Here is a 20,720-nt window from a genome sequence, read left to right as displayed (position 1 = left end):
CTCCATTAACCGAAATCTGACTGATATTGAGAAGAACAACGTGTTTAACTTGGCCCAAAAAACCGACAAAGCTTCAGCAATCGTTCGTCGCCATGCTGGATTTGTAACTCAACATGCCAAGATATTGTACTCTCACATGCAAGATCTGAAAACGCTTTTCACTCTGTATAAAAAACTTTGATTACGTTCAGCTCCAGCTGGCTGATTGTTACTCAGGTTGACGAAGTGTTCAAAAGAAATGGTCGAAGCAATCGGCAGAAACACGTAAGTATCACGACCAGAAGTCCGAATCTCAGACGATTGACGAAGTACTAGGCGATCTTTACTTGATATAAGCGGTCAGCTAAGACGTATCCTCAAGGCTATTGAGGCGATACCGCTTCATCTGACTCTGGACATTGTGCGGCTTGACGATGACCATGGTGAAAGTTGGGCCCTTCCATTACAGGCCTGCCAGACCTGGGATGTAAGTAGGAATTACGTATCAGTTGATGATTGAAGCTGACGACCATAGTCCTTTTGTGATCTGCTTCGGTCTGTTGTGTATCCAAACGGGAGGCCTGGCGCAAACCACATCATGGACAGTCTATTCGCCGTTACCCATGCAAAAACTGGGAGACAGGTTCAAGAAGATACATGGTCTCGCTTTGTAAGTCCGGGATTTCATATCGAGCAGGCCATGGTGGTCAAAGGAATTCGTTCCCTGGAGATCTACCTAGACCCAACATGTCTTGGGAAACTCGTGGAAGAAGTGTTGGAATATGGCCGCCGTAAAACATAGTGAGTCTTGGGAGAGGTCGTACAAAAAAGCATGCGACTAATCAACGCCTTCACCAGCACTACCTGTAGTCTATGGGTGATGACAAATCGAGCCCCATCTTCTCTAGTAGTTTTAAATCAAGATCAATCTTCACTGACTGCTATCGGTGAGAATTCAGAGGGTTCCCGCAACATTAAAGCAAAGCTTGGCCCTGGGCTTCTTTCCATTAACGTTAACGATGATTCAGAGATGTTCCGTAAAGTCAAGGTGGTTTACCCCACGAAGCCCGTCCGAAACATCAATGATGTCCTCAAACTATTGTATGAGAGTTCCAATCAACCTGAAGCACAAGCATTTATCGGCTTTCAAAGGCTTCGAGATGTAGAGGAAACATTAACAATAAAATATGCCGAAGAATCGATAGATAGTCTGAAGATTGCAATTGAATCAGGTAAGTGGATGAAAAGTACACCGGAATCAACACTTAATCCTCTTTCAGACAGCATCATTGCTGAGTATTGGTACCAGTTGGGAAGTGCACGTATGTTACTTGGATCCTGGGTAAGTCATTAGCTGTTTGGTCCACGATAGAAACTATTTGGTAACTGTGAACTACAGTCTGGCTACCATGCCCAATATGACGACGCCACAGATGATTTTCGGAGGTGTGACGAACTCATGCCAGGGTTGCCTCAAGTTCGCTCGCAACTCGAACCTTGTCAGAGATACGTCCAAGATTTAGACGAGAAATCCTTCCGTGATCACTTCTTTGAGGGCCCGATTGAGACTCCGCTCCAGACACATTACGAAATGGCTGACCAAGCCGAAAGCGAACACATCAACTTCAATAGTATTCTTCACGATGGAGTGCAGGAATCTGAGGATAGTGACGAGGAAATCGATCATCTGTAGCATTATTGGACCCTTCATCTTTCTCATTATCCAAAACAAATTCTTTACGTATCCATCGGTAGTAATTCGAATTTCCAAAAGAATTCCAGTAAATACAAAAGCATGGTTTACCTTCTGCTACAGTGGAGATTAATTGCTGGTCACATTATCATATTGACAGTATCTCCGTGCATTAGGCATATTTTCCACAACCATTAGCTTCAGTTATGAGATACAAATGCAAATATTGGTCATACAAAACCAAATCATACTCCATGGTATGTTGAGGTCTGGTTGTATTGCTCACAGCTACTCAATCTCTCTAGGCCTGCTACCAAGATCGCGATGCGAATACTTCCCAGAATCGATTTGCTGTACCAGGACCAAAATGTTGGTCACATTAGGTTTCTCCGCCGGCTTCTTCTTCTTGCCATCCTTTCGCGCCTGGTTCCCGACGTCTACCGCTTGAGCGATGGACGTAAGAAAACCTCTAACGTTGGCCTCTTCATGCATTTTCTTCTCATCAAAGGCATCGCCTAAACTGAGTACACCTCCAACGACCTCGGCAACATTAACGCTAAGAACACCTTTGAGGATCGCCACTGTACTACCAAACACCTCCAAGAGTACTGCCCACCCTTTATTGGTAACTGTGTCCTTGAGCATAACTCCCGAAACATAGTCGAACCATTTGTCATTAGAAAAGGGTAGGAAAAATTTGCTAATGCGAATATAGGTCGTGCCCTCTGCAGCCCATTGGTAGCGCTTCGGCCATGGTGGTTGTCCTTTTGTTTTAGCAATGGCATGCTCAAAGTGTTTGATCCCGACTTTGTTGAATGGATCTTGAGTGACAAACTGACTGTAAAGGTCAGGGGAGTTTGTTGTTGTTCCGTACAGCTGCTTGGGAAACAACGTCAAGGCGCAATCCAGAATGTTGGCGGGACCATCTTCGAGGTACCAGTTTCTATAACCAGGGTACTTCTTGGTCCTCTCGGCATAATGAGGGAGTAGACGATTGGATGTTCGTACTGCGATAAAGTGGTTTGTGTTGCTGACACCTGTTTTGGTGAAGAGTCCGACCCAGTGGACGGCTCCGAACTGACCATGTGTACGTAGAGAGATAGCTGGGTTATCCATCTTGGGTGCCCTAACGGCCACAAAACGATCATACGAATCACCATATTGCCAACGCAACTGGTAAAGAGTACCGTCCTGGCCATGCACATCTTGCACGCTCTTGTCGTTTTCACTAATCTTGTTCCAGTTCGGTCTCGAGGTCGCATAGATTGGTTCCTCCCCTCCAATGGCTATCTCAAGCTCTGCATTGTGGAGGTGAACGTAAAACAACCAGTAGTCCTCGTTATCGGAGTCAAAGACGTCTTCTCTTTCACCCTCGTTACGTGTGATAGATGGATATTGTTTTTTCGCGTAATCAGGCATCCATGGAGGTAATTTTTCAATCTCCAAAGTCTTATTGTACAGAGGTATATCTGTGCCATTTGAAGTTTGGAGCTCGATATTCATGATGAAGTCAACTGGGTAAGACTGGCCAGGATGTGAATGCGTGGCCTCCAGATTGTCCGTGGCTGGATTGTCTGTGGCTTGATTGACAGTATCCATACTGAAGGTGGAGAGATCAGGGCTGTATATTGGATAAAATTTGTTGTGAGAGTTGTGATAGGTGAGGGATGATAGTAACATCTACGACGCTCGTACGGTAACAGACAACTGTTATATAGCAAACCACCAGAAGCAAACATTGGCCCACGTTCAGGCTGACCGTGACGTTGCTTGTCGAACGGAATGGCAAATTTCCTGTTTTCTTCCAAATTACAAATAGCGGTCACAGACATGAAATTGATAACTAGTTTGAATACTGGTGTATCTTCAGAGGGAAAATGTAGATCACTTCTTGTTGAGTATATGGTTCTGAGACATTCAAGTCAAGAAGCCAGCTGAAAGCCGCAGACTTGTGCCTTTCAGGAAATGACTGCAGGAATGTGTATGGATCTCAGACATTGTCCTGCAAGAATACGCAACACTTGCAGAACACGTCATATAATTTGCGGAAAAGGTTCCAATCGATGCACTCCATGGGTATGTGTGTATGACGCCTTAATTCGAGGACAGAACGTGGTCTTCATGGGTAGGTCGAAAACAATATGGCTGATTTACGGCATGCAGATAAGACTTGAAACGATTGGCACGTTGGGATGACACGTATAAGGCAATGTGAATACAATATAATCTTCACAACTATAAACTAAGTTTTTACATCAGCATACAATACGTCTTTAGCCTTGAAAGTACATGTAAACTACTGATCCATGCATCACTGTGTAGGGTGAGCAACATCTGGGCCTGCCCTAGTAGTATCGTTCCTAAAGGTAGTCTTGTCCCCATCAAGGCTACTCTCGCCATTGCTGCGCTGGACCATATCAGTGTGGCCACCTTCAATACCACCATTGTTGACAATGGGGGCGTTGTCGATAGTCATCTGAGGTGCGACATCATACTTGCCATCACCACGCTCCAGTCGGTGCGCGGGGATGAGAATGTTGAAGAAGCGGGGCACAACAAAAGCACCGACGATAAAGATGACAACCATGTGCATGAGGACAAAGCTGTAGACATAGGGAGGGTCGTTGCGGTGCTTGGTGAGGAACTTGGGGTAGGCAAAGGAGAAAACCAGAGCTACGGCAGGACCAGTGACGTATTTGAGGCAGATGGGCCAGACCCAGTGGATCTTCCAGTTCTTGCCGCCACCGGAGATGACATTATTGAGATCATGGCGAAGTTGTTGGCCCTGGTTACAGTTAGTCATAGTTGCGTGGAAGAGAGAGGTATACATACCGAGTAAAAAGCCGCGTACCAGAAGCGGCTAAGAACGGCGTTCTTGCCCCAGAATCGAGGAGCAGGAATAGTAGGAGCCTTTCCAACAAAGGCAGAGATGAGAGAACAAGCGATGAAGATACCAAAGCCAGCACCCGCACCAGCAGCAGGAGTGACAAGATGGCCGAGAAGAATGCCAATAAAGAGAGAGAAAACATAGCCACCGTTGTAGACGAAGTAGCTGACGAGACCAATCTGGTCAACAGGGTCTCTCCATCGGTACAGAGTACAGGCCATATAAGTCTCTGACCAGACAGTGACAAACAGAGCAATGTCGTTCACCCACATATCGATGGCATCAAGAGTGGCGAAACCAAATTCACTGCTGTAAAGAAGGGCAGTAAGGGCACCCAGGATGATCACGGAGGTAGAGATGACCCAGCGAGGGACTCGCTGACCCATATCTGTGTCACAGAGAAGAGTGACCAGAACCTCGGCCAAGGCAAACACACAAGTGAGTCCAAGAAGGACCAAAGTGAGGAAGAAAAGGGCAGAGAAGAAGTTGGAACCGGGCATCTCAGCCAGAGCCTGGGGATAGTAGAAGAAGCCTGAGCTGAATGTTGACAAGGCAGGGACCTCGCCAGGGTTAATGGCCAAGAAGCCGACAACACCCATAACGGCCAAAGCAGAGATAATCTCGATGGCAGAGTTGCTCAGCGCGATGATGAAGGCATCTTGAACGGCGTTGGCATACTTGTTGTTGTAAGAGGCGTAGGATGTGAAGTAGCCGAATCCAACACCGATGGAGAAGAACATCTGGCCAAAAGCGTCTTGCCATACATCAGGACCTTGGAGAGACTCACTTCGCCACTCGCCGACATAAAGTCTGAAGCCGTCGGATGCGTTGGGGAGAGAAAGAGATCGAATAGCGAGGATGCCGATGAGGACAAGAGGTAGGGCCATAGTAACATAGATGACTCGACCTGTGAGACCGACTCCCTTGAAGGTACACATCCACACGACGAACCAAATCATCATGCACCAGCCAAACGTCTCTCCAACGATACCACGACCGGGGTAGGACTTCATTGAACCATCTTCTCCTCCCACAGAATCGACATTACGGACCACTTCTTCATAAAAGAACTTGACAGTATCCGGATCATCACCAACGGCCCAGGGCAGTGGGCTCTGGAACGACATGCGGAAATAAGTCATGGCGAAAGCCAGAATGGGTACATAGTATCCAACGACACTGAAGCCGTTGAATACCATGGAGAAACCAATGCCCTTTGCTCGGTGGTTGACGTTATTCCATGCAATGACACAGCCACCACGGTAAGCCTGACCCAGAGTGATCTCGAGGATGAGAATGGGAATACCAACGAGGAACAGCGCAAAGAAGTAGGGGATGAAGAATTGAAGACCGTAATTGTTGAAGACGACTGAGGGGAAACGAAGAAGATTGCCCAGACCGACGGCACCACCCATAGCGCAGAGAACGAATTGAGATCGCGAGTTGAAGTTGTCGCGACCGTCTTCATCCTTTGCTGAGTCTGGCGCCAGCATCAAAAAGATGCGTTTGGCCATGCCAGGCTTCTTGCCTTCGGCGGCTATAGCCATACTGAATAAATTTGAGGAATAATTAAAGGAAGGTAGGAGTCAAGGAATGATGGTATCTCAACTTGGGGAAATGATGTGCTCTCCTCCACAGGAGTAACAAAAGCGGTGGAGAAGGTCCCTTGATATATACCAAACAGAAACGCACAATTAAGCATAAAACAGATAACAAAAGGTCCGACAACCAACACTGTAGAGGGGCGAAAAACCAAGGAACATCCCCAAAGCCAAGACAACAGCCAAGATGGCACAGCAGACCAATAAGTCATACTCTTGGCGACTCAGAACCACTTAATACTGACGCCAAGTAAATCTCACAGCACAATCTCTCGTCTTGTGATTTACACGCCAAGTGACAGGAAAGGAAGGTAAACACGTTCATTCCAATTGATTGCACAAGTGGCTGAGTAACCATTTGATATCAGAGTCGCCAAGGGAAGCGCCAATGCTATTATCTGGGGTAGCGCTTATCTAGGACCTCCCCTTTCTAGCAGGCGTCAAGAAAGAAACAAGACTCTTGGGTTTCCCAGGCCGTGGGTATCCGATGCTGGCTGGTATCAGCTTCTTGTTAGTTCAGCTTTGGAGATGAGAGCCAAGGACTTGGCTTTTTCTTGGCTTTGATAACTCTAACCATGACCGTGGAGAGACTAGTAGGCATGAAGCTTAGAGAGAACTGACAGAGATTCCGTATCTGTCTACATGTCGCGCGTAGCCGCCACTGCCGCGCCGATTCAGTATTGCCACGCGGTGATACAAACCACAAGCCAAGGCTGGAGATGAGCCTCGTCGTAATTATTAAGGTTTTAGTGGATTAAGGGATGAACTGAACTGGTTCCACCCAGCGATAGCCGTATGTAACCATCTGTATCTTGGCATTGTCTGTGATCCTTGAGTATCGAATGTTCCCCTGCTGATTGAGATTCTGTCACATTGTTTTACGTAACAAACACAATTGTAAATTATCGATTGTTTGTCTTTCATGTGAAAAAGACAAGAGTCAATCCACATGTTGCTAAATATCTCCACGTTATGAGATCCACCTCCACACTTTTCATATACAGGGAATATCTGGGGATGTCCAAGCAGGGAAATATCAACGGTTCGTCGTAGGTCTTTTACCTAACAATATCCATCTAGTATACGTACTGGAAATGCTTATTCTCAAGATCCGTCTTATCCAACAATCCCATCTCCCATCCTCTCCTCTGGTTCTCATCCCCCTCTGTATGATACTCCCGTCTAGACCTATTCCTCATCCAAAGCAACACCCACAGACTAACAAGACTCACGACCTGGATAGCAATACAAGCAAACATCATTCCCACGCCCAGCGCATACGTCGGCGCCTGGTTGGTTTTGAAGAAGAACGGTCCAACGAAGTTACCAAGACAGTAACCAATTAGTAAGATTGCATTGGTCGTGATCTTTTTGGTGTGTCCTGCAGTGTTGGCCATTGAGACGGCCATGCTCAATGTCCATGTTGCTGTGTATGAGAATGATATCCAGAGACATGCTAGACGAGCGTAGGCGTCGCTGTGGGGTAGGAAGTGAAGACCCAAGACGCCAGCGAGGAAGGGAACTAAGGCAAGGATCATGATCGGAATTCGAGAGTTTTTAATAGTCGAAGCTCCCCAGCTGTTGATGTTAGTAATGGAATTTCTGGTCGGATTTAATATGAACTTACCAGGCTAGAACACAAGCGACCAACTGAACTGCACCAGAGGGCATTTGGTAAAGTGTGGTGGTGAGTGTACTGAATCCAGCGCCTTTGATGATAAGACCTTGGAACTGTAACACTGTTAGTCGCTGCTATACACATATTGACAAGATACTCACTGCAGACAGACCACCGTTGGGCGAGTTACTCGTAAGAGCAAAAAGAAACAACAGCCAAGTCTTGAGATCAAACATAGCCTCCCAAAATTGCGGCATCTTAAAATGCTTGTTCTCAATACCCGTTCCATTATCCTTTACTCTCGCAACAACACGCGCTCTCTCATCCGGTGTAAGAAACTTTGCTCGCATCGGGGCACCTGGTAAGCAAAAAAGAAGCACAACTCCCCATGCAACAGTGATGGATCCCCAGATGATAAAGAGCGCGCGCCATGAATCTAGCGACGAATTGATGTGTCCAATGCCGAAACTGGCGATTCCAGCGATGATGTAGCCTACACCAGCTGAGCCGATCCATATACCCATTCGGAGAGGCTGTTCGGTTCGCTTGTAGTACATTCCGAATAGAAGCATTGTTCCTGGGTTGATGGCGGATTCCAACGCGCCTAGGATTGTTCGGACTGCTGCTAGAGCTGGAAAAGAGTGGATTGCCCCGTGGGCCATGAGTACAGCACCCCAAGCAATCACCTGCTCCTCTTCAGTACATGAACACATCCTCATGGAAAGATTTGGACTTACAGTTCCAGATATAAAGTAATTAATCGGAAATCTCTGCAGAAACATACTTGTAGGAAACTCCCACACAAGGTATCCGAGATAGAAAATGGCTCCAGTCCAGGAAAACTCATTCCCTTTCATACCAATATCCTCTCTGAGTCCAAACACAGCTGCATAGCTAAGCGTGTTTTTATCAATCGACTGCAACGCATACGTAAAACACAAAAGCGGCATGAGTCGAAGATCCAATTTCCATCGTAGAGCGCGCGCAAGTTCAGGGCTTTCCTCAATGTCTTCTGCATTTTGACAAAGCGTCAATGCTTCGGCGGTTGATACATCGTTTATTGTGCCGTCTTGGATAGACGATGTATGTTTAAGATCTTCGGGGTATTTTTCGTTCGACATCTTGTCCTGTCCACTGGTTGAACTGAGGGGAGAAAATGGGCTGTTGCTATGCGCTTTATACATATGTTTATCTTTGGTATATCCGAGTGTAGATCACTTGATGTTGCAGTGTTTCACCCGCGGCAAAGTTGGTCCGTTCTTATCATGGTTCGACGGTTATCTCCATCCTGGGATGTTGGTATCAATAGAGGGTCTTGATGTAACCTGTTAGATAGCATGATCCATTCTTTAGCTGTTGGTTCCAACCTACAGTCTTTCTAACTACATTTATCCTAAGCAATCATTTTCCTCATTGTACGTCTTCAAATAGTTTCGGGAACTTTTGTAGTTCCGGTATGTTTCTCAACATCTCCACTTGATAACTCCGTCTATCGTCATTAAACCAGGGTCGTTAGCTGCCGGATCCATGATAAACGCGGGGTACGATTGATTCGAATCCACTTCTATCTTTGCTATCATTGTTTCTTATCCCGCGGTTGACACAGTTGGCCGCGGGGAACTCTGTCGACGGTGCACAGAAGATCATCCGAAATAGTGAGATTAACAGTACATAAATTACAATGATAAAACAGTGATAAAAAGGAGACATTAAGTGAAGTTATCTGATACGCAACTTTGCTACATCTCCATCATGGCATCTCTTCACCCATATCAGTCTTTGCCCATTGACAAACGAGTCAAGAGAGTACTGGCAAAAACACCTCTTATAGACGGTCACAATGACCTACCTCAACAACCAAGAGCATGCTTCCATGGCAAAATCCACAACAATGAGAAATTTGATTTAGAAAAGGGCTTTGAGCGAGGAATGACGGATATCCCTCGTCTCAAACAAGGTACTTATCATCACCCCGTCCAATTGAATTTTACTAACTCTACCAGGTGCCGTCGGAGGCCAATTTTGGTCCGTGTGTGTACCATGTCTCCGCTCAGCCGAAGACTTTACAACACCTGAATACTCCGACATGGCCCGTGATGCCATTGAACAGATTGACTTGACGTTACGACTAGTCGAATCGTACCCTGAGGCGTTTCAGTTAGTTAGTGGTCCCTCTGAGGTTAAGGATGTATATGCCAGTGGTCGTATTGCATGTTCCATCGGTATTGAGGGACTCCATATGGCCGGCAATAGCATTGGTATCATCAGGGCATTTTACAGATTAGGTGTCAGATACGTAAGTAAAGTGTTGCCGCTCTGATTGAGGGGCGATGCTAATATTCGCAGTGCACTCTAACACATGTTTGCAATAATGCTTTTGCAGATAGCTCAACGTCCAAAGTCGGCCCTGTTCACGGAGGCTTATCCGATCTTGGAAAGGCAGCAGTAGTCGAGATGAACAGACTCGGTATACCAATACCCTTCTCTGTATTCAAACCAAGCTAACCGTGTAGGTATGATCGTCGACATCTCCCACGTATCCGAAGACTGCGCCGAGCAAGTCCTCGCCCTCTCCCGTGCCCCAATAATGTTCTCCCACTCCAATGCAAAAGGCGTCTTCTACTGTCCCCGGAACGTCCCAGACCACATCCTTGACAAAGTCCCTTCCAACGGCGGCATTGTCATGGTAACATTTGTCCCAGAGCACTGCACAGCACGACGATCAGATGCAAAGATGGAGATGGTAATTGATCATTTATTCTACATTGCAAACCGTATTGGCTGGGACCACATCGGTCTTGGATCAGACTTTGACGGAATAGCTAGTGTCATCCCTGGTCTTGAAGATGTCAAGTGTTATCCGCATTTGTTAAAGGCGATTCTTGATAGGGGTGCTACGGAGGAGCAGTTGGCCAAGGTTGTGGGGGAGAATATTCTTAGGGTATGGGAAGGGGTTGAAAAGGTTAGGGATGAGATGAAGAAGGAGGGTGTTCTTCCTGTGGAGGATGTATTTAAGGATCGGAAGTGGTGGCGCTATGATGGGTTTTATCAGATGGAGGATCCGGATCCTGAAGATAAGTTGGGGCTTGATTGGTATGGGGTGCCTCCACCAGATGAGGGTCTGTACCTTGATGAATAATGTGTATATCTATCAATGATGGGATAATTTAACTAAAAATCAGAGATGCGATTTTTTATAAATTACAGGGAGGCTACTGACTACCCAAGACACATTCTATCCACTACCAATTCCCATTCACACCTGGTCCCCAACTCATCGACCCCCAATTCAGCTGAGATATATCCACAGTCAACGATGACGGATCCGCCATAGTAGCTCCTGACATATCTCCAAATCCCTGCTCACTCATACCGAAAAGCATACCAGGATCTCCAAATCCCATTGGCATCTGCATTGACATATCATCCATATCCATCGTACCCTGGCACTGGTCCTTGTTTTGGTCATTAGTCTCCAAAGACATATCCGCAACCTTTTCGTTAATAAAGTCCACAATGTCAGGCGTGGTTATTTGCTTTCCAGCCTCTTCATGGGCCTTCTTGACAGTCTCCCAGGCGTACAAAACAATATTGGTAAAAGGCCTGAAAGCAGGGGCTGGTATATGTGCATCTGGAATTGCTCTAACAGAGTAATTATCATGCATTACCTTCCACGCTCTTTCCGTCTGGTCAGAAAACGGTTGTCCTTTCAAGTGCTGTATAACACGGATGTACGCCGGAAACGGGAAGTGAAGTTGGAGAAACCAGCGGAAGTTTTTCGTAAGTTGCGACCCTGCTATTTTCGTATCGCATTCCAGCCAGTGGAGGGCGCATGAAACGGCGGCTTCTTGTCGATCCGATCTATATTGCGTGGATGTGTCGAGATAGGTGAGATAGTCATTCATGAGGCGGCAATTCATAATGTTTGATCGCGCTGTCCACATGGTCATGTAATGAACACGGTTATCCGGGTCGCAGAACCGAAGGTATTTGTCTTCGATCATTTTCTCCAGAGTGACATCGCCACCGGGTGGTAACTTCTTGGCCAAAGGTTTCATGACGGGATTTGTAAAGGCCAGGTAAAAAGGGCTGTTGCGGTAAAATTCGCCGATCTCGCCTCTCACAATTGCAAAGATGGCCTCTGTAGCTTGATCCTGAACCTTTGGTGGAGTCTTTGTTTCTTCTCGCAGTTCCGAGTCGCTGACGTTCGTGGGCAATGCGCAGTCCCAGCTTGGAACGAGGGTTGTGGGTTTATGGTCGCCCAAAGCACTGAAACGAGAGTCGAATAGTACGAGAGACCACCAAAGTCTCCTTCGTAGTTCTGCTTCGAGAATGCTGCACCGGGCGTTTTTTGCTTCACTTTGAATGCCCATTCGTTCGGCGATGCGGACGGCTACAGCTAGCATGGAGGAGACGGATTTTGGATGGCTGGCTGAGCGAATGGAAACCTGCTAGTGGTCAACGATGTTCTAGAAACGGGATACACAATCCTTACTAGATAGAGGAATAATGCAGTCAAACAATCGCGATTGTCAGTTCGTAGGAAATTGCAGTTGGATAATGCTTGCTGACATCCGAAATAATATCGCGTCGAGAGCTGCTCCTTCGATTGTTTGAACATGGTCACACATTCTTCTTGCGACAGACTGAGGATGGCCATGCAGTATATGCTAAACATCAATGCTTCAAGTGTAGGAGATATCTCTTTCAGATTAGACGCAGCTTCAACGATACGGGCTTGAAGAGTTGGGGTGTGTGTAACTTTCATGAGCGGGTTAACGTTATCGAGGTATATTTGCCACAGCCGGAATAGATGCGCCGGGTCTGGATGAAGAGTGTGTAGCTCCACGGCTGATTGTCGTGAACCAAATAGCATGTCTTGGTCGCTGACTGTCATTTGATCCTGGGCGTGGCTAAAAACGTTTTCGTAAAAGGCATCGTTGGGATCTCGGTACTAAAATATGTTAGCAGACGCTCTAGGCTTGTGGTGGTTAGATTATTTACCCCTTGACGCATCGCTTGCCAAATACTTCTGCAGAATAATTAGAACAAGGTTTTGATATGGCATGATCAAGACTTACTTGACTTCGGATACAGCCTCGGACCTATCCTGTGAACCACCATCCTCTTTCTGTTCGTCATCAGAATAATAGTCATTTGGGGAACTCTTTGCTGTACTGTTGTTGTCATCATGAAGAGGATCAAACTTGACGTTGTTCTGCTTCATCAACGCCTCGTATCTCCTTAGCCTGTCCAGTAGCTCTCGTTCGGGGAAGCGCCGCCTTCGGGGTCTTGGCTGAGTAGCCGGTACACATTGTGTACCATGCTTGACGCAAGTGGAACAGGGAAAGGTGCGGTCACATTTGACTTTTCGCTGCTGGCAGAGAACACATGCCAATACTCGATGCGGTTTGGGCTTGGGTGTATCCTGCATGGATGTAGACATGGCGAGATGGTTCGGGGAGTTTTTAACCCCGAGAGATGCGCTGAAGATTTAACGAATTTTTGAGTATATAAGAAAGACTTTGATGGAATGTGTTTGTTGGGCTGACGGGTTGAGTTGAGCGGTCATCTCGGGCTTTTCTATCTTCCGACATGACCCCACTTTTCACATTCCCGATATCATCGGACTTTAGAAATGTCCATCGACACAAATACTGTACAATTTTATTTTCCATCTTTATTTCTATATGTAAATGTTATTATTTGTTCATAAAGGATCGGGCTGAGACAAATATTGCATAGGAACAAATCAGGATTGACGAGACCATGTCAAGAACCGACGTCATATGTGCTTCTCTCTACAGCGTGGTTGAAGTGCACACTCAAGCTGGCCCAAACACCACACACACAGATCAATAAACCAATAGCCATTATCTTCATATAGACGGACCTAGGGGGCGCTTGCAAGCAACTTCATCTTGTCATCAGTAGCGATCAACTTGTTTCCTGCCTGCATCTGAAGCACCCTATATTAATGTCAAGATTCCTGCAAGACGTGGTACAACCAATTGTAGTTCATGTGATCAAAGTTACATGAAACACCCAGATATACTTTGGCACTCACATCTCTCCCAATCCTAACCTCATGTGTACAACGTTCTAGTGCCTTCGCCGATACTCTTGAATCACCACTTATTCCTTTCCACTCGATCTGTTCCTACTGCAGTGTCCTTTTTTGCAACCCTGGCATAGTTCCTTTTTATGCTCTCCATTGTGATGCACCTTGCATTCAAGCTGTTTGACATGGATACCGTTCCATTTCTTTAAATGGTAAGAGACTCTGTCTCCATACATGAGTTTGTCCAGTTTCGCACGGGTGGGTTTCTCGCAGATCGAGCAAAGCTGGTGGTATACGAGGACATTGTAGGATTTATCTTCGTACTCGCGGATCGTGATGGCAATACTATTGCTATGCCAGCGTTTGGAGACGCATTTGGGCCTGCCACAGATGAACTTTCCAATGGTTGTGGTGTCTAGTTCACGCTTTACGTCGACTTTAGTATCATGGTCCCGAAAGGTGTATTCCAGCTTCTCGCCTAGGCTTTCAGCGACGTATCCATGGAGCTCGGGGTAGATGGACGACTTTTGCGCTGGCTCGATCTTGGTCGCTGGCTAGATCTTGGTCGCCTCAGTGGATGCTTCATTGTTTTCTTCGTGCGCATTTTCCTGGGGGGGAAAGTCAGAAATGTCTGAGCAAAAGTTGAAGCATGACTTCGTGACGCACGTCGTGTGGAACTTCATGCTGCTCTTCTTGAGCCTCTTGCGATATGCTCAACAATGAGAGAGCGGAAATCAACTCGTCCATGGAGGATTCAGCCATGTTGGAAGATTGAAGGTGGGTCGATGAACATTGAAAGGTGAGGCACGGAGAAGCTTGCGTGAATGAAAAGAAGATAAACACAGCGTGTCTACTTTGTTCGTGCCGAGCTCTTAGGCAACAAGATGCACGATCTCCCCGCAGTGCCAGACAGCTGCGAAAAGGGCAACAGTGAATCATAGCAGAGTTGCCTAGGCTTGTTGCCTATGCCCTAGGCACGAAGTAGGAGTAGGCAGGGGGAAATATATTGATGGCAAAATTTCGGAGCGACATTCTGGTGCGTGCTTTGGTGGAAATGTCTCTGGCGCGGTGCATTGGTGGAAGAGTAAACTTATACCACCAGCAACAAGGTGTGAAGATGCGAGCTCATGAGCATGAATTGTCCTTGTAGAATTCTGTCTGTAAATAAATTCCAGGAATATTGGTGTTTGAGCCTCTCTGTGACTCACTCTTGGTGATTTTGGTCGTCCTGCAATCCATCTTCCATCCCCCAACCACGCTTGATCGCAGACATATATACTAAGCCTGAAATCAAAACAAGCACGGCGAGAAATGATCGATCGTCTGCGAAGCTACGTCCATCATCTGTCGTGGTGGGGCTGTCTCGATCTTGACTCGGCTGATGGAGCCTCAATGGTTCCAGCCGATATGATAGAGTATGTAACTTAGTAGAAGATATAAGGAAAGACATTTCATTCTTCTATCTAGTCTAGAGACAACAAGGTTTTTTATGGATGTGTCTGACTTTCAGAATGTTCCTCAGATGAGCTGGTACCTTATCCAAAAGCAATCAGCTTTGAAGGAAGCATACAAACATCAACAACAAATAACAAAATACAGCTAGGCACCACAACAATCTAACAATTTTAACCTGTGGCATGACCTGTTTTGCCTAAACAGGCCAGTCTTGTAAAAACTGACGCAAAGTTCCCAGCTTTGCCGGCTTCTTCAAAACAGTATCCATTCCAAACTCATTGATCAATCTATCCGTCTCACTCCTCATGTCACCAACAACAAGTCCCACAATGATCGTTGGCTCGATATTGTGTTCTTTTTCATGCTCTCTGATACGGAGGGAAGCTTGCATACCACCCATGACAGGCATGGCAAGATCCATAAAAATCATTCTGCATTGTTCGGGGTGCGCTTTGTAAATGTCGACGGTTTCTTGCCCGTTCCATGCATGTCGATATGTGCTTTGAAGACCAAGTTTATCCAAATGATGGCAGAACAAACGCACATATACTTTATTGTCTTCTGCTAAGAGATATTTGACGTGCTCGTCTGCGACTTTTGTTGCCTCAGGTATGAATTTGGAGACCGCGTCATTGTTTGGTGCGACGGTGTTTTGCTCTTTTTCAGACTCGCTCATCTTTGATGGTCTGTTGCACGTCATGATTAATCACAGAATGCATGCAAGGGAGTAGCGAAGGGGAGGCACCAACCTTGATAGACTATCATCAAGGTAGACAGTAGGCAATCTCTGTTTATCAGAAGGCGCTGGTGCGTAACAAAAGCTTTGACCCCCTGAACTTTCGAGCGCAACTACCGTACTGGGTAGCAGAAACGTTAACCTCCTAAGTCTTAGGTTACAAAAATCAATAGCCTAAAGACAATAGTCTAAGTAGCATAAGCTGATCTACTAATTTTTCTGATACCCTGAGGCGCTGGAGGAGGAAGAAGCAATTGAAGGAAGTGGCAGTCATGACCAACAAGCTGACTTAGTAAGCAACCAAGTGGTCATCTTCTTCCACTACCTTACCCACAGGCCGGCTGGACGAAACATCAACAGCGCCAGACATTCGCTTCATCACGATGAGTTTCCATAATTTTATGCAACTAGATTTCAGCATTCGAAAGAAGATATGGACAGCTGCATTGTCTTCATCATATTAGGAACCACGAATATGTTGTTATGACCATACCAACGCCTACAATACCAACAATGACCCCAGAGGCTGGAGAAGAGGGTTACTACCAGGACCAGATCGTCAATATTCGGTCTACCTCGACTACGAAGACTTCTGGGTTCCGCTCCCATGGATTCCCAGCTATATTGATGCAGAGGTATACCAAATAACCACAGAGTGGGTAAGAGAGCAGCGGCTCACTCAGCAACTGTTCGGGGGCGGGGAAGTCTACTTTTACCGTCGCATGAGAAGGGACGACACTCTTTACATCCCCACCAACATGATTGCTACCTTTACGGCATCTTACGACGCAGCTTTAGCGCTGGCGGAGGCAGATTTACAGGAAGATTTGCACCCAAGTCCACCGTCAGACACACCATCACTGTCGATAACACCATCCCCTCAAGACACACCACCACATTCGGAGACACCTTCACAGTCAGACACACCAGCACAGTCGGACACGCCAGCACAGTCGGACACGCCATCACCGTCGGAGACTTCATCACAGTCGGAACCACCACAGCCACGGGAAATTGAGACAATCTGCGACATCAAACGATTTGCATTTTCGACAGATTTGTTGAGAAAAGGCCCGCATCTTCCGACCTGCTTTCAGAAAATCACCAACAAAATCAATATATACATCATTTTGTATCGACAGCCCGACATCCACTGCTTGTGGGTTCTTAGGGTGCCCGAAAATTGCAAGGTGTCTTGGACACCTCGCAAAGGTTTGGAGAAGCATGCATATAAGTCGCCGTCGTTGGCAGACGACATCTTCAGAGGCCTGACGAGATACAACATCATGAGAGGCCTGGTGGATGATGACACTTCTTCTGCTCGTCCTTTTTTTCCTTATGACCACCCAGGGGTTGAGATTCGGCCAGCGCTAACAATATTGTCTAGGTGGAGTTGGGGACACATGGCAGTAGTGAGGCATGGCAGTTGACGAGGCTCTCTTAGAAAGTACCGGTGTGGTTATCATTAGGTAGGTACTTGGGTTTGGGATTGCATTATCATTGTTGCTGCTCAGGTACAGAATAAAAGCGTTTTGACAACTATGAGTAACTCAGCCTCCTAAGTCTTAGGGTATAGAAATAAATGGTCCAAGAAGCATAATCTAAGTGGCATAAGCTGCCCTAATAATTTTGTCTCTTATGGTCCTAGCGGTCAATTTCTGATACCCTGAGGCCCTCCAACTGCTCCTCGGTCCAATCCCAAAGTTTGTTCGCCATCTCCTCATCCAACCCAGCACCTTCCAGACCTCCAGTCTTTCCAACAGGTTCATAGAACTCCCCATTCTTGATCTCTGTCGACGTAGCCGCCCACAGATGATTCTTTACCCCTTCCGAGATAGGGCCCGCCATTTTGGGCGCAACATTCTCCTGCAAATGCTTCATCATTTCATCTCCTGCTTTTCGCGAGAACAGCTCAGTCTGAACTTCGCCTGGGTTGATAGCAATGTTGGTGAAATTGTAGCGCTTTGCCGCTTCACGTGCGTAAAGAAGACAGGCTAACTTGCTCTGTGCGTAGCGAAGGGGGAGTGGCGTGGGACTAGTAGCTGATTTGAGAGTGTCGAATTCAATACCATTGGGTCCGACGTGGCGAAAACCAGCAGAAAAGAGATGGACTACTCGGGCATTGGGTGTTTTATCCAAGACCGGGGTGAGCAGCTTCAAGAGTAGAGCGTGGCCGAGATGGTTGGTTCCAATATGCATTTCATATCCGTCTTTGGTCAAGACGGGAGGTGCGCCCATGACACCAGCATTCAGCAAGAGAACATCAAGTCTGACTTCGCGGTCTAGAAAGTCTTTGGCCGCAGCTTTGATGCTGTCGAAGCTGGAAAGGTCCAACTCCAGAAGCGAGACTTGAGTGCCCTCTGATGCAACACCTTTAACTTCTTCTAAGGCGGTGTTGCCCTTGGTAGAGTTTCTGGCGGTAATGTAGATATGGGCTGGGTTATGTTTGGCAAGCTCAAGGGCTGTAGCTTTTCCAAGACCGGTGTTGGCACCGGTGATGAGGATAACTTTGCCATCAAGAGAAGGAATGTCTTGGGCGGGATTGAAGGAGTAAGTCTTGTAGTCGGACATGGTGACTGTGCGTGTTTTCAAATATTGATGAGAGATTGTTTACTTAAAGGCCGACTGGTGGTTCGTGAGAGAAAGACGTCAACCAACAGGCACCAAGTCGTCCTTTAAATACATCCTCAGATCTTGGCAATTAAGCATAAATACCGTATGGCCATGTAATCAACTCCGGACTTAAACAACTACGAACCCGAAGGATTCAATTCATGGTACATTCAGGTCATTTGGCTCAGTCTATGTTGGGTCTGAACCGATATCGCGAGTGCTGACCAATGAGAAGCCTGGGAATCCGAGCCTACCAATCATGAAGCTTCATCATCCATCCTCAGCCAAGAGTTGTCAGACTCATCTTCAGACTTGCTCAATATTGAGGCAAACAATCTAATGGGAAGCAGAGACTTCCATCTCTCGAGTCTTAGTGTAGAAAAATAAATAGCCTAAAGGGTATAGTGTAAATAGCATAAGTTGACCCAATAATCTCGTCCCTTATGCTTTCAGCGTCCAATGTTTCTGATACCCTGACGATACTCTACCTATAACATCTCGAGGGATAATATACTGCGGGGATACTCGAGCCAAAAATGCCACTCTGATGGCAGATGATCAGTAATGAGACCCATTAGATACATCCCTGTGTCTCTAATCTGCCACAATTTCCTTCCGTGATGTAGTAGTAATGCATAATAACTCAACAGAATCAGAGCTTCAGGCTTTCTCGCTGATAAAAGAGTCGTAAAATCTGGAGACGCCAACATTGTCCATTGAAAGATCATACGATACCGAGAGCCCTTTTCCTCGGAAGATATCGCGTCGAATCCAAGTTGGAGGTAATCAATAGCAAGCCGACATGCTCGCTTTTCTCCATCCGTGAGAGATGTCGAATCGGCTATCAACTTGATAATAGGTAAGCATTTAGTTCCTCGTGGCTCTTTTGCTGATTCCCTTCTACTCCATGACAAAACGGCTTCAAGCTCAGAATCGGCGAGTAGATGCCAAGCAGAGACGACGACGTTGTATATACCTCGGTTCAAGTCCACACATCGTACATATTGCGCTAGGAATCCATCAAGACCATCCGGGCCACGATACATCAAAGCATCAGCTAATAGGTGATGACCAAGTGTAACAGAAAAGAGAAGAATGGCGACACAGTTAGAAGAATCAACTTCCCTCCTAGTCTCGTTAAACAAAGAGACAGCTCTTGTTTGCAAACTGACAGCTTGTTCAAGGTAGTGTGATGCACGGTCCGGATGTACCGACGCTAGGTGGCGTGCTGAAAATGCCAACATTTGATGTAGAAGATAATGTGCCTTGACAGATTCTTTGAGACAGATGTCAAAGGTAGACTGATAGTCATCGACGTTGTCGCCTAAACTGAATAGATCCCTGGTTGTGACGAGATGCACAAAGAGTTCCATGTGCTCCATGTTGACCGCTTTGTCGAAAGACGTGTCATGGCTGTTTGGTGTGGTGACCTCTGTCGCTGACGTAGTGCTCGTTGAGGATGGGAACAACTTCTCTCTAGACGATTTATCCGAAGCTGATGATGTTTGCTCATCTGATGTGAAGCTACAATCTCGACCTGTCATGGTACACAGCAGGCATGCTGGTCGTCCTTCGTCGCACTAAGAGACACGCGTGTTAGTCATGACAAAACACGACATTTTCTCCACATACCTTGACATGGCGTCGCTTGCTAATTATGTTTTGTTAGCATTGAGTATCACTCTGTGGTTCTCAGTTCCATTTACTTACCATTGGAGACATCCTTTCTTTGACTTTTTATGGCTCCGTCGAAGCATGCTCTATACCAACAAGAAATGACTGTTCAGACTGTTCGAGATGTAATTGGGATCTATAAAGTCTCCAACTAATCGACTGGGCTTTATCCGTCAATTTTCGTTTGTATAGAACAGATGTGTTCAGGGTCAGGAGAGCACATCGTCAGGAAATGAGCAAGACTAAAGGATATCGGGATGTCAGCATCTGTTAACACTAATCTCTACACAGAAGTGATCAGCAAGTAACCCGGTCTGTCTCGGCCTGAACTAGACTACTTACAGTAAGGCCAGTGCTCACAGCCCTGTAATCTGCTTAGCTAACACGCGTGTTCGGCGTCAAG

The 20,720-nt window shown here is 46.4% G+C and overlaps 11 protein-coding genes across 11 annotated transcripts; 3 read left to right on the top strand and 8 right to left on the bottom strand.

Moving 5' to 3' along the window:
• Positions 1–238: 238 nt before the first annotated feature.
• Positions 239–1,672, top strand: FGSG_00222 (uncharacterized protein; the record flags this gene model as incomplete). Its single annotated transcript, XM_011317544.1, has 6 exons — positions 239–264; positions 316–466; positions 515–780; positions 850–1,211; positions 1,260–1,321; positions 1,379–1,672. 6 exons carry the CDS (start codon positions 239–241, stop codon positions 1,670–1,672), a joined length of 1,161 nt encoding a protein of 386 aa, XP_011315846.1.
• A 288-nt stretch (positions 1,673–1,960) lies between these two features.
• FGSG_00221 (uncharacterized protein) lies at positions 1,961–2,317 on the bottom strand (the record flags this gene model as incomplete). The annotated part of the gene is made up of 1 exon (XM_011317543.1): positions 1,961–2,317. One exon carries the CDS (start codon positions 2,315–2,317, stop codon positions 1,961–1,963), a length of 357 nt encoding a protein of 118 aa, XP_011315845.1.
• Positions 2,318–3,903: 1,586 nt separating this feature from the next.
• FGSG_00220 (uncharacterized protein) lies at positions 3,904–6,106 on the bottom strand (the record flags this gene model as incomplete). The annotated part of the gene is made up of 2 exons (XM_011317542.1): positions 3,904–4,457; positions 4,505–6,106. The coding sequence occupies 2 exons, from the start codon at positions 6,104–6,106 to the stop codon at positions 3,984–3,986; spliced, it is 2,076 nt and encodes a 691-aa protein (XP_011315844.1). The 3' UTR covers positions 3,904–3,983.
• Positions 6,107–6,914: 808 nt separating this feature from the next.
• FGSG_00219 (uncharacterized protein) lies at positions 6,915–8,899 on the bottom strand (the record flags this gene model as incomplete). Its single annotated transcript, XM_011317541.1, has 5 exons — positions 6,915–7,025; positions 7,393–7,738; positions 7,788–7,891; positions 7,940–8,464; positions 8,516–8,899. 5 exons carry the CDS (start codon positions 8,897–8,899, stop codon positions 6,915–6,917), a joined length of 1,470 nt encoding a protein of 489 aa, XP_011315843.1.
• A 631-nt stretch (positions 8,900–9,530) lies between these two features.
• FGSG_00218 (uncharacterized protein) lies at positions 9,531–10,917 on the top strand (the record flags this gene model as incomplete). Its single annotated transcript, XM_011317540.1, has 4 exons — positions 9,531–9,735; positions 9,782–10,074; positions 10,125–10,245; positions 10,292–10,917. The coding sequence occupies 4 exons, from the start codon at positions 9,531–9,533 to the stop codon at positions 10,915–10,917; spliced, it is 1,245 nt and encodes a 414-aa protein (XP_011315842.1).
• A 103-nt stretch (positions 10,918–11,020) lies between these two features.
• Positions 11,021–13,224, bottom strand: FGSG_00217 (uncharacterized protein; the record flags this gene model as incomplete). The annotated part of the gene is made up of 4 exons (XM_011317539.1): positions 11,021–12,226; positions 12,274–12,732; positions 12,783–12,810; positions 12,860–13,224. 4 exons carry the CDS (start codon positions 13,222–13,224, stop codon positions 11,021–11,023), a joined length of 2,058 nt encoding a protein of 685 aa, XP_011315841.1.
• A 689-nt stretch (positions 13,225–13,913) lies between these two features.
• On the bottom strand, positions 13,914–14,601 carry FGSG_00216 (uncharacterized protein; the record flags this gene model as incomplete). The annotated part of the gene is made up of 2 exons (XM_011317538.1): positions 13,914–14,393; positions 14,506–14,601. 2 exons carry the CDS (start codon positions 14,599–14,601, stop codon positions 13,914–13,916), a joined length of 576 nt encoding a protein of 191 aa, XP_011315840.1.
• Positions 14,602–15,490: 889 nt separating this feature from the next.
• Positions 15,491–15,703, bottom strand: FGSG_00215 (uncharacterized protein; the record flags this gene model as incomplete). The annotated part of the gene is made up of 1 exon (XM_011317537.1): positions 15,491–15,703. The coding sequence occupies one exon, from the start codon at positions 15,701–15,703 to the stop codon at positions 15,491–15,493; it is 213 nt and encodes a 70-aa protein (XP_011315839.1).
• An 840-nt stretch (positions 15,704–16,543) lies between these two features.
• FGSG_00214 (uncharacterized protein) lies at positions 16,544–17,460 on the top strand (the record flags this gene model as incomplete). Its single annotated transcript, XM_011317536.1, has 2 exons — positions 16,544–16,568; positions 16,685–17,460. The coding sequence occupies 2 exons, from the start codon at positions 16,544–16,546 to the stop codon at positions 17,458–17,460; spliced, it is 801 nt and encodes a 266-aa protein (XP_011315838.1).
• Positions 17,461–17,674: 214 nt separating this feature from the next.
• FGSG_00213 (uncharacterized protein) lies at positions 17,675–18,601 on the bottom strand (the record flags this gene model as incomplete). Its single annotated transcript, XM_011317535.1, has 1 exon — positions 17,675–18,601. One exon carries the CDS (start codon positions 18,599–18,601, stop codon positions 17,675–17,677), a length of 927 nt encoding a protein of 308 aa, XP_011315837.1.
• Positions 18,602–19,131: 530 nt separating this feature from the next.
• FGSG_00212 (uncharacterized protein) lies at positions 19,132–20,187 on the bottom strand (the record flags this gene model as incomplete). Its single annotated transcript, XM_011317534.1, has 1 exon — positions 19,132–20,187. The coding sequence occupies one exon, from the start codon at positions 20,185–20,187 to the stop codon at positions 19,132–19,134; it is 1,056 nt and encodes a 351-aa protein (XP_011315836.1).
• Between the last annotated feature and the right edge of the window lie 533 nt (positions 20,188–20,720).

The sequence above is a fragment of the Fusarium graminearum genome, chromosome 1 (genome assembly GCF_000240135.3).
Source record: "Fusarium graminearum PH-1 chromosome 1, whole genome shotgun sequence".
NCBI classification, from domain to species: domain Eukaryota; kingdom Fungi; phylum Ascomycota; class Sordariomycetes; order Hypocreales; family Nectriaceae; genus Fusarium; species Fusarium graminearum.
Note: the sequence above shows the minus strand (reverse complement) of the source record. Positions and strands in the feature narration are given on the sequence as shown.